Raw genomic sequence first — 12276 nt, 5'->3', positions numbered from 1 at the left:
CTCTTTGCTGGTGGTTGAAGAGGGCCTGTCTGAGCTGGGGAAGTGCTGGGTGTCAGCAGGAGCAGCAGTAATTCAGGCAGGACCTTGCTGCCCACGTCTGAATTTTGGGAATGGGATGTTTCCCTCTTAGAGCTGCCCTGCTGATCTGACAGCCTCCCTCACACTCCTCACCAGGCAGGCTTAACACTGCTACCAGCAATTTAATCTGATCTCCAAATGGCTGCCAAAATTACAAAAATTGCTTTGGCAAGATAAACTGCACCAGTAAGACTGAATTTCCTGAGAAAAGGGAAACCAGGTTGTGGTGGTCTGAAAGGATGAGCTGTCAGTGTAGCTACTTGTGAAAAAACACCCAAAGAGCAGCAGAAAATGCCATTTGTTTCTGACTCACGCAGCAAAAAATAAACCCACCACCAGTAAAACTTAAAAATATTCACTCTGCTGTCTGGAGGCACAGAAGCTTCTGTGCCACCCAGGACTGGCCAGGATGCTGCAGCATGGCTGGCAGGTTGGCTTTGCAGCTGAATTCAGTATTTTCCCAGCCTGTGGGTTCTGTCTGGTTCTTCCAAGTGGAGATGGTGCCTTGTCTGGGCAGCCCAGCTGATTTCCTTCCCTCGAAAGCTTGGAGAGGCTGATGCCTGCAAAACAAAACCCATCTGGGTGGGTACCTCAGCCCCTGGTGCTTTTCCCAGAGGTGGCTGGCAGCCTGTGGGCAGTGAGTGCCACAGCATTTGGGGCTAAAGCTGCCCTGGTTTTGGCTGGCTCTCCTCTGGGCTGCTTCTGGGGATTTTTGTGCTTCCTAGCAGTCCAAATAAAAAAGGATGATGATGAAAGGAGAGTTTAAAGCAGGCAAATGAGTGTGTCTGTGGCAGGCAGCTATTAGCAAGTAAAACGATGGGATTTGGGGCTGAGCTGCTCCTGGCATTGGTAGGCTGAGTGTGGAGTGGGTTTAGGTGTGATTCAGCCAGAGGTTTAAGTGTATATTTGGAAGCTAAGCACACAAATAGGTCCTTCAGTGGGAAGGGGAGAGACCCAAGCACTCAACTTCAAAGGCATCTTGCACATCCTACTGAGTGAAGGTCTCAATTTCATCCCACCAGCAAACTCTTCCAAGAAAGCAGTGGCTGGAAATGAATTGCCAGTAACTAATCCCACAAAAAGGGCAGGAGGGAGGTTGCTGCCTGCCTGCCTTTCCCTGTGGGCCAGTTCCTAGGGGAGAAGCAGGACCAGACTTGCCCTGCAAGGTGGTCCTCAGGCCCCTATGTGGCTTTTCCCAGGCCCATCCTCATGCAGGGATGTGTGGCTTTGAAGCTGCAGTGACTTGCCCCCGATGCTGCTTTGGAAATGCTTTGGAGTTCATCCCATGGTACTCCCAGGACCACAAGTGAGCTTCTCTCCCCAAAATCCCTTTGGATGGTTTGATGCCAGGTGTCTCAGAGGTGGTGTAGGGATAAAGCCCAAGAATTCTTTTAGCATTCTCAGGTCCAGCTCCTGCATCTCCAGCACGCTCTGTGTATCACTGGGCAAACCCTTCTGCAGCTGCCCATCCCAAAGCTGGGCAAAGCAGTGGATCCCTGTTCCCAAGGGTTCCAAAGGGACTGGTCTGGCAGCTGGGCTGCTGCTGTCCCACCTGGCTTGCATGGCCACCGTGGGGCTGAGCAGACTTTCACATGTGAAAGGAGCTGCAGGCTTGGCCCCTGCTTTAGCCCAGACATTTGTGAGCTCACCAGGCATTGTCTGGCTCGCAGCGTGGAAAGATTACAGCCACTGAGATACTTTATCTCTCTCTGTAGATTTATTTTTTTGCCTGTTTCCCTTGCTTTGGGAGAAATTACTGTGCAGTGAGATCACTGGATTTTCCTCCAGCTTGTAATGCAGCACAAGAACATTTTTAACACTTGCTTTTTCCTCCTGTTCTTTGGAGAAGGCTTTGCTGATGTCAGTCCCTCACCGTGTCTCCCACTGTGAACCCACCACGTCCTTGCTTTTGCTCCCTGTGCATGGATGTGTATTTTAGCCCTGCTTTCTGCCAGATGCAAACCCACCCCTCTCTCCATCCTTTTCCTGCTGTGAATGGCTCATTTGATTCCCCTCTCCCAGCATTTTTTTTTCCCCCTCAAATCAATGTGGCTTTTCAGGAGGGGTGCGTCCCTTTCCTGGCGAAATTTGTTTTTCCCCTTCACACTTATTACATCCTCCACGGGGTCTGACAAAAGCAGGCTGGGCTGGTGAGCTGTCACCTCTCATTGCCAGGCTGCTGCCTCTAAATCCCTGTGACAGCAAGTCCTGTGACCCCGTTCCTCTCAGACGGCTCGCCTTCGACAGCTGCTGCCAACAATGATAATTATTGTGGTTATAGATAAGCTTCTAGCTTTCACTGGCCCCTTTCCCATCAAATTGTCTGAGAAGCTGTTTTCTTCTTGCTCTCTGCTGATGCAGAGAGCAGGCTCTTGTTCTTGGCACGGGATTGTGATGATTCCTGAGAAAAGTTTGGTTGGTTTTTTTTGTTGTCCAACCTCTTTCTTTTTAAATGCATTTTTATTGTTGACTGTGCTTTCACTGAGCAAGGGCTTAAAAAGTCACCCTCGTCTTCCCCCACCCTCCTGAAGATATCGTGGTACTTTTCTGTGCTTTTTAGGTGTTTGCTGTGGATGGGGAGTAGCTGCCTAACCACCCCCTTCTCCCAGGAGCATTTGTGCCTGCCCAAATACCCAAATCCAGCCAATGTCTGCTTTCCATCAGGGTGGAGACTGGTGTTGGTGGTCTGAGCATTCCTGTTTCTGCTTGGGTGTAAAAGTTCTCCTGCAGTTTCACATCCCACCTCAGATCATGTCCCATCCTGGCCAATTCCGTTGTAGGGGACAGTAGGGTGACCCCAGGATGTGGCTGCTTGTTATTGCAAGCAGCAGAGGGGATATTTTCCAAGGATTCTGGATTTGTTCCTTGTATGATGACCCCAGCAATTGTCTTGGCCTCTGCTCAGTGCAATCTTTGAGGTAGATTTTAATTCACTCCCTAATTACCAGCCCCTCTCTGGGGTGCTCCCTTGAGGAGGAGGCCAGAGAGGAGTGAGTGCAGGATGAGAAACATGGGCTCATAAGAAATGAAGAGTTACCTACCAGGTTCTGTAAGATGCACCTGTCTCAATAAAGCTAATCCTTCACTTCCAGTCTTGAGCAAAATATCCCAAGCCAAACCAAGCTCTTGCTACCCTGGCCTTGGAGACCAGAACCTTTCCTGTATCAGCTTTAGCTTCCAGAAGCCAACTCCACAGTCTCAGTCTGCTCCCTGCAGAGATGTGGGGGTGAAAAACGCCCTCCTTGTTTAATTACTCAGAGTGATCAGGTCAGCTCCCCATCTTCTGTTTGAGCTGCTGATCAGGTTGACTTCCAAGGTCTCACATCCTGCTCTAGGGTGGGTTTCTGGTTTCAGCTCATTCCTTTGAGCCACATCCAGTGTTCCAGCATCACTTGGCAGCACTGAGCACTGATACATGGGGTTCCTCAAACAGGTCTTTTCAACTCTGTGGTTTTTCTCTGCATGCAAGTACAGGGAATTACATTTTTTAAGCTGGGTCTGTTGCAATGGCTTTAACCATGACTGCATGCCAGGAGAGAGAGGATGTAAATGGAGTTGCAGGAGTTTCTGGGCTTTCCCTTTATTCAATTTAGATTATTTTATAGACCACAATGCAAAGAATAAGAAAAATACGTGTGGTTTTGCAATCAAAGTCCTTGCAGGGAGTGGTTCCTTGCAGTCAAATTAAAGTGTAATTAATGGCTGCTGCAGCCCAGGAGGAGCTGAGGGCCTCTCTCCATCTCTCTGTTGCCTCAGCTCAGTGTGGGCTGCTGGCAGAAAGATCCCTGCCAGGAAAGCCCAGCCTGGTGGTGCTCCCTGTGACACAGTGGTCTGTGGGTTTGGAAATCTCCAATTTGAGGCTGCATCTTCAATTCCTGTTAGGTGAAGTAGAGGAAGAAAAAGGTGGAGGAGAGGCTGGTTTCCAGCATCTTAGGGCTTTGAATCCCCACCCCTCCAAAGAAAACCAAACTGATGGGTTTCCTGGGATGCTGAACATCCACTTGTCCAAATTTTGGATTTCTTTCTAATTTTTTCCTAGAGGAAGACTCCAGCCAAAGGTGGTGAGGAAAAATGGGAGAGACAATGCTTGAATCCAAGAACAGGAGTGGAAATTGGCCAGATTGTCCTTAAGGGTTGTGGCAGTGGGTTCAGGAGCAGTGCTGAGCTGCACTCCTGAGCCTGGGCTGGGCTCTCTTCCCTGTGGGAATGTAACCTCAGTGGCCTTGTGGCCTTTAGGGTGCTGGAACTGCAGGAGCAGCATTGCTATGGGCAGGAGTTACATCTGAAAGTTGTATGTTTAATGTACTGCTTACAATCCTTACATAAAGTACTCTTATGTACTGCTGCTCTGGGCTGTGCTGAGCCTTGGCAGAGCACGATCCTACCACATTTCTCACACATCCTCCTTCATATCATGCTGGATAGAGCTGTTTGTGATGCTGCTGCTGGCTGGGGGTTCAGCTGCTCATGCTGCACAGGTGTGTAAGGAATCTCTCCTGAGCCTTCCCTGACTGCTGGGCTGGGAATAACTCTGCTTTTCCTCCACTTCCCAGGCTGAAACTCTCCAATGACGAGATCAAGCGAGCGATTTTGACGATGGACGAGCAGGAGGACCTCCCAAAAGACATGCTGGAACAGGTGGGCAGAGTGTCTCCTGCTCCTCTGTGGCTGCCTCATGCTGGGACAGTGCTGTGCAAAGTGTTTGGGACCAAAAGCACAGCTTTGAGTGTGCTGGGCCCCAAATATTTTACCAGCCACATGTTGAAAAGCCACCCAGGTGGGCAGGAAAGCAGCTTGGTTGTGGCATCACTGCTGGGAGCAGCATGGCCCCCATGTGCCATTCCTGTACCTGGGTCTGCCCTGGCACCTTGAGGTGGGGCCATTTCACCTTTTTGTGGCTGCAGCTCGAAGTTTGTGCTCAGTAGTGGTTTATTTTTGAAAGGTTTGACAGTGTTTTTGCAGTCCTCAAAAGGGGAATCCCATTTTCACTCCCTCTGAATCCCTTTGGAGGCTTATTATTCACCTGTCCTTAAAGCTGAGCTGGTAATTGCACTTTGAGCAGAGATGTGGGAGGATTCATTTCACAAAATTTCCATCTGCTAATAAGTAGAGTTGCAGCAAATGGGAGTCCCTGACTGACACCTCCTCTGGCAGAGCTGATGTTGAAACCTCCTTGGAGCAGACTTAATTCATTTGTTGTAAAAGCTGAGTGATGGCAGGGCAGAGGCAGGAGAGACACTGACGTGATGGAGTAATGTGAGGAAGGTCACAGGGACAGCAATAACACTTATTTCACAGGTGCCTTGGGGTCACTGCTGAAAAGGTGTTAGACTCGAGGAAATAAATCACTTTTCAGCTCCTGAAAATGTGTACATGGATCTCATATCCACTGGTGTGCATTTTCCTGTTCAGCTCCTGAAGTTTGTTCCTGAAAAGGGAGACATTGACCTGCTGGAAGAGCACAAGCACGAGCTGGACCGCATGGCCAAGGCTGACCGGTTCCTCTTCGAAATGAGCAGGTTGGTGCCTCAGGGAGCACAGTTTGGCCATTGGGAATGAGCAGGTTGGTGCCTCAGGGGACACATTAGAAATGAGCAGGTTGGTTCCTCAGGGACACAGTTTGGCCATTGGGAATGAGCAGGTTGGTGCCTCAGGGGACACAGTTTGGCCACTGGAAATGAGCAGGTTAGTGCCTCAGTGTCTTGGTTTGGAAAGACAGGAGTCTGCTGAGGGAGGCAGGAGCCTCCCCTGAAATGCAGAATGTAAACCCTCCCCACCCCTCTGAATTGCTATGAATTTTAAATTAAGGGGCTCTCAGGCAAAAATATGGGAGCAGGAAATAACAGCTCTTTAATAGGGAAGAAAAAAGTAAAGGATGAAATAAAACAATGCAGTACACTAGAACAACACTGACAGAGTCAGAACATAACCTGACACCCTGTGGGTCAGGGTGTTGGCAGCAGTCCCATTGGAATTGTGGCTCAGCCCTCCTGCAGTGTCAGGGGTGGTTCTGCTGGAGCAGGGATCCTGTAGAAAAGGGTGTAGTCATCCTCTGAAGATCCAGTGGGAGAAGCGACAGCTGCTGTTCCTCTGGGGAATCCAGTGGAGAAGCTGTGCAGTTATTCCAGGATCTCCAGATTATATCTGGGTAGGAATGCTTGGCTCCTCCCTCTGGGCTCACATCTCCCAGTGGGATGCTGTAGTTCCTATCAGTCATGCAGTGACATTCAATAGCTGTTATCAGCAGATGTCCCCCCAGAGGGAGGAGTGATTGTGGGCACTCAGAGAGAGATAAGGCAAACTGCCCACTTGGCAAAAGACAACTGCCATACAGATAGTAATAGAAAACATCTTGCCTTGCAACCTGGAACACTCAGGGAACACATTTTGGCCATTGGGAATGAGCAGGTTGGTGCCTCAGGGGACACATTTTGGCCATTGGAAATGGGCAGGTTGATGCCTCAGGGGACACAGTTTGGCCACTGGCTGCTTGGACTGGTCAGGAGGTGGCTGTTCCATGGAGCCTGCTTGGGAAATAAGCCCTTCTTAATGTTTATCACATCAAGAAATGAGTGGGCCAAGCAGACAGGGGGGCAAGCAAGGTGCTGCAAATTATAGGGATTATTTGTGATGCTCTGGTGCTAAAATCAGGGTTGTACTCCCATACAAGCAGCAGCTGGACAGAGCAGGGGAGAGGGATGAGGAGATGGATTTTTTTGGTGGTTCTGGGTTGATTGTTGGACTAAATTATCCTGAAGGTCTCTTCCAACCCTGATGATTCTGAGATTCTGTGATCTAACCTGGTCAGGTGGAAGGTGTCCCTACAGGGCAGAAGGGTTGCAATAAATGATCTTTCAATTCTTTCCAGCCCAAACCATTCTGTGATTCATTGTGGCCCAGGTGGGACGTGCTGTTAGAATGATAACACAGTGCTCCTTTCCCTTTCATCCTAATGAATATTCAAGCCTGATGTATGTACATTTTGTCCTGCTGTATAGATGAGTCCCACTTGTCACCTCAGGACTGACTCATCTCCAGGGCTCCTGAGACTGCTGAAAGGAAATGTCATTTCTTCCTGCTTCTGGTAGCAATCATTTAAGACTTAGGAGTCTTCAGGGATGAATAACCTTATCTATTGCATGCACATCCTCTAGAGGTTCTGGGTTAAAATCTTGAAGCTCCTTATTTGAATTGCACTGAGCTCTTTGAATTTCTTAGTTGAACTTCTAGCCAGTCACTTGTTGGCAAGGTCAGTGAGTTTTACAATTGGAGATTGCACTGGGAGATCAAAAATAGAAATGCTCCCATCCTCCCTGAGCAGTGGATAGGCTGTGTGCTTGCTGAGTGTCACAGGCAGGCAGGATGGAGCCGTGCAGCTCAGACCTGAGCCCTCAGGGCTCACTGACACTCAGAATTAGCTTTTCTATCACAGGTCACCTTTCTTCTTCACAGGCTCTCACCCAAGTGTTGCTCCCATGCCTTCATTCTTTGGAAAGCACAATGTGCTGATGCAAATGTTTTCCTTGATTTTTAATTTTGCCTTGTGGTCTGTAACTGAGTGTGATGTCTTTGTCACCTCTGATTAGTACAACAGTGCAGCTCATGGCTCTGTGTGTGAGCATGTCTCCTGTGGGTCCTTGGTCCTGGTGACTCCAGTCAGACTGCCATGTGCATACAAGTGAGATCTTGGTTAGCATAAACACAACTGACACGAGCACAGCCATCACTGACTTGCCCAGGAAAGGGCCTTTCCAGCCCAGTCCATCATTCTGATGATCAGGAGGTCCAGTTTCATTAGTTCTGGTCATAGGTGAGCCTCTCTCCAGCTGCAGCTCATCACAAAGCCACAGGGAGCCCAGACCTCATCAGCACCTTTGCTCAGGAGTGGTTGTGAAAGAACTGTTTGTTCATACCAGTGGGGTGTAAAGATGCACTTGTTGAACCTGCTGAGTTCAGGGGATAGGCTCAAGCATGTACTTAAAAGCCCACAGGGAGCCACCCCAGGACAGCTGTAGCTTCAGTTGTCATTTTTTCCCATCCCAACACAGTTTCAGGGAGAAAAGGGGTCGTTATTTTTTAATCACCCTGGCTCAAGCCTGCTTTGTGAGCACAGCTGTGAGCAGTGGAGCAACAGAGCTCTGCCTGGAGCAAGCAAAGCTCAGCCTGCTCCTCCTCCTCCTTGTTTTCCAGGATAAACCATTATCAGCAAAGGCTGCAGTCCCTCTACTTCAAGAAGAAGTTTGCAGAGAGAGTTGCAGAGGTCAAACCCAAAGTGGAAGGCAAGTGGCAAAGATCTGCTAAGGGACTTTGTGCCAGCACAGGGATCACTCCCAGGAAGAGCATCCTCTGTGCCAGGATGAGTCTGGATGGAGCTGGCAGTGATGGGAAGGGAAGGGAAGGGAAGGGAAGGGAAGGGAAGGGAAGGGAAGGGAAGGGAAGGGGTTGGTGGGCACTCTTTGGGGGTACTGAGGGGGTTGCTGGTGGGCTCTTGTGGCAGGGGGTAATGTCCCACCCCTCTCTGCTTTCAGCCATCCGTGCTGGCTCCAAGGCAGTGCTGCAGAGCAGCAGCCTCCAGCAGCTCCTGGAGGTGGTCCTGGCCTTTGGGAACTACATGAACAAGGGCCAGAGGGGCAACGCCTTTGGGTTTAAGATCTCCAGCCTCAACAAGATTGCAGACACCAAGTCCAGCATTGACAAGTGAGCAGCCCCTGCCCTTTTCCTTGGTAGCATCCATGGGCCCCAGGGGTGTTGGGGGGATGCAGGGGTCATTAGCATTACCTCTGGGACTTGGGTAGGTGGGAGCAGTCCCCCCCTCCTGCTGCCACATTTGGCACACCCAGTGATGTGAGTGTGCATTTTTTTGAGCAGGACAGCTTTCAAGGGAAGCCAAACTGCAGATCAGCACAGTGATTGATGGGGCCTTTCCTTCCTGGGCTGGCTAAATTCCAGCCAAGGCTGATTAGGATGGTCATCTTCCAAATGCTTTTTAACCCCTTTGGAGACACCAAGAGCCAGAGAAAGGATTCCCAGGGGCTTTTCTCCACAGGAACTCCCTCTGCCTCTCTCCCATGCTGATGCAGCCATTGCCTGGTTTGCTTTACCCTGCTGAGCTCTGTTCACAGAGCAAGAGGAGCTGGGTCAGGTCTCAAACCTGCCTGGTCTCATCCATCAGTAAAGAGCAGGGATGCTCAAATCACCTCCCCTGGGTTCCTCCTGTGGAGAACCCTTCCTTACATGGACCAGGCTCCTCTGCCCTGTAGCTGTGCATGGGACAGACCCATCCCATATCCCCACACAGGCATCAAGCAGCATCCTTGCAGAAATCCTCGAATAGCTCATTACTAGGGTTGGGGTTTAACCAGGGGTTTTGGCTGAACAATGTGGCCCCCAAGATGCTGCCACACTGACCTCTCTGCTCCTGTCTCCTAGGAACATCACCTTGCTGCATTATCTCATCACTGTTGTGGAAAAGAAATATCCCAAAGTGCTCCGGCTGCACGAGGAGCTGAAAGACATCCCCCAGGCAGCCAAAGTCAAGTAAGCAGGGTTGATGTGGCACTTAGGCAGCCCTGGGAGCACCTCTCCCCTCATTTCAGCCTGCTTTGCCATGTCACCCCACCCCAGCTCACCCTCCTGGCCAGATCCTGGCTGCTGGGCTGGGTATCCCGTGCCACGGCCATGCTGGCCCAGCACTCAGAAGCAAACATCACCTGGCAGCTTTAAATCCCAGCCCTTGCAGTGAAGGCTCTAAACTTGTGAGCTTGGGGGAGGAGAGCTGCTTGGAGCAGCCGCTTCCTGCTGTTATCTCACCACAAAAGCATTTAATTAATTTCTAATGGTGCATTAAGTAATGCGGGAGGAAGCGGTTGCGGTGTGGCTGCAGATAAAGGGCAGCTGTTTATCCTCATGTGCCAGGGAGGCTCTGCCTGCAGCACGGGCAGGACCAGGCAGCTGTGGGAGGGACTCACCTGCATCCAGATCATGCCTGCCTCTTGTTCTGCCAGCATGGAGTTTTTGGGGTTTGCAACCAGATTTTTAACCCTGCCCAGTGAGCTGTTGGGAAGAGGCTGCCCCAGTTCAGCAGAGCCCTTAAACACAGCCTGAGCCTTTAAGATCAGGAGGAATCTGCTGTTCTGTTGCCCTGCAAAGCCCTCAAGTATGTGCTGAAGTACCTCTGAAATCAGTGAGGCTCTGTTCTGGTTTTAAACTCCAGCTGGAGTTTATGGGCTTTGATGCTTCAGGGATGTGAGCAGCAAAGATCACAAATTTCTGCAGCCAGTTGTGTTAGCTGTGGACATGAAAAGGGCCTGAAACTGCACCTCTTTAGAGAGGATGCAGCTAGAACAGATTACCCAGAGAAGTTATGGATGCCCTCTCCCTGGAAGTGTTCCAGACCAGCTTAGATGGGGCTTGGAGCAACCTGGGATGGTGGAATGTGTCCCATGGCAGCAGGGCTGGAACTGGATGGGCTTTGAGGTCCCTTCCAACCCAAACCATTCCATGATGCTATGATGAGATATACATGGAGTTTACAGTGGCTTGAAGGTCTTCTAAGCTTCAAAGGTCTCTTGTAGCAGTGGTGGGTTCCTAGGGAAGATTGGACAAAACAAGGATTCTCATGTGTAAAATGCAAAATAATCATCATCCAGGGGTTGAGCACAGTGACAAGACAAATCTTGGCATGCAGGGCAGAGTGTTCTTCTGCCAGAGGGTGGTTGGGCACTGAACAGGCTCCTCCAGGGCTGTGGTAACAGCCCCAAGCCTGACAGAGCTCCAGAAGCATTTGGACAATGCTCTCAGGCATGGGATGGGATTGTCCTGTGCAGGACCAGGAGTTGGACTCGGAGATCCTCGTCAGTCCCTTCCAGCTCAGGCTGTTCCATGGTTCTGTGGGTGTGTGCTGCTCAGTTTGCAGGCACCAGCTGAGGGCATGGCTGAGCAGGACATGCTCCATGCTGCTGCAGGCTCTGCCTTTCCCATGCTCCTGACCTGCAGCTGTTGCACAGACACACGTGTGGGAAAGAAAACGCCTGCACAGAGGGTTTCTTCACCCCCCTAAACTTTTATCATTTCTCTCTAAACTGGACACCATATGTAACATTTGGGTTTGGTCCAATCCAGAGCAAAAACCAAAAAGTTTCTAAAGCTCTGGAAAACCCTGAATTCCCCTCAGTCCTGCAGCTGTGAAGCAGAAACTGCTGCCTCTGTCAATCCCACCAGTAGTAATGAACTGCTGGAGCACAGAGCTCCCAAAAGTGCATTTTCCCAGACTAAACCTGCCAGGAATGCTTGCCCCATGACCCAGCATCAGCATTTCCAGGGACCCCAGCCCTCGCACAGACACCCCTGGAAAGGCATCAAGCCTGTGGTCACTGAGGCTTTGTGAGAAAGCTTCCCCTGACATAGTAGTGGTAGGAACCCATAAGCACTTGAATTTGAAGCTCATCAGGGGCTTGAGCCTTGTGTAAACAAAGGCAGTGCCAGACGTGGTGATTTATTTTGATTTCTCTATATTTGGGCTGTCTCCCTTTGTGAAAGGCTCACTGCTCCTCAGGAGGATGCTTTGCCTGGTGTTCACCCAGCCATGGTACCCTGAATAACTCTCCCCTGTGCACTGGGACAATGATCTTATCTTCTCCTGGACCTGGAGAGAAATCTGTGCCCAGCAAGGCATTCTCCTGAGCCATCCTTTCACTTGGAGAGGGCTGGAGGCTGCTGAGCTTGCTAAACCTGGGCAGTCCCTTTGATTAAAAATACAGAAAGGTGCTTTGCTTTGAAACAAGCAGCTGCAGCCACTGTGAGCTAGTCCCAGCTTAGAGGCTGTCAGCCTGATTTGCTGCTTGACACACGCTGATCTGCAAAAAGGAGGCAGTGTGGGCAGGGTTGGGGTCTTTTCATGGGAAAACCATGGTCAAGTTGGTCAGAGAGCTGTAGATTTTGCTGGGAAAAGCTGCAAATTAACATCCTGCTATTTCCAACAGCATGACTGAGCTGGAGAAAGAAATAAACACTCTGAGAAGCGGCCTGAGAGCAGTGGAGACTGTAAGTATTATTTAAATCAAGTAGAGTCCAGCCTGGCTCTGAGCAGCACTGCATCCCTCCTTGGGGAGGCAGGCCAGGGAGCTCCCAGTGAAGCTGCTTTTATCTCACATCCTGGAGATGTGTTTGCCTTTCCTTCCTGCCCTGCACGTGTGCCTG

The 12276-nt window shown here is 50.3% G+C and overlaps 1 protein-coding gene across 2 annotated transcripts in view; it reads left to right on the top strand.

Moving 5' to 3' along the window:
* Positions 1-12276, top strand: part of DAAM1 (dishevelled associated activator of morphogenesis 1) — a 95807-nt gene that overhangs the window by 77521 nt on the left and 6010 nt on the right. For both annotated transcript variants that reach the window (XM_054286753.1, XM_054286752.1), the window contains 6 exons: positions 4632-4716; positions 5491-5597; positions 8269-8357; positions 8607-8775; positions 9508-9615; positions 12060-12120. In XM_054286753.1, coding sequence (XP_054142728.1) covers positions 4632-4716; positions 5491-5597; positions 8269-8357; positions 8607-8775; positions 9508-9615; positions 12060-12120 — 619 coding nt within the window. The remainder of the gene's footprint in view (positions 1-4631; positions 4717-5490; positions 5598-8268; positions 8358-8606; positions 8776-9507; positions 9616-12059; positions 12121-12276) is intronic.

Source organism: Melozone crissalis, unplaced genomic scaffold (genome assembly GCF_028551555.1).
Source record: "Melozone crissalis strain CALT ecotype California unplaced genomic scaffold, PUWL_Pcris_2 ptg000056l_1, whole genome shotgun sequence".
Taxonomy (NCBI): Eukaryota; Metazoa; Chordata; class Aves; order Passeriformes; family Passerellidae; genus Melozone; species Melozone crissalis.
Note: the sequence above shows the minus strand (reverse complement) of the source record. Positions and strands in the feature narration are given on the sequence as shown.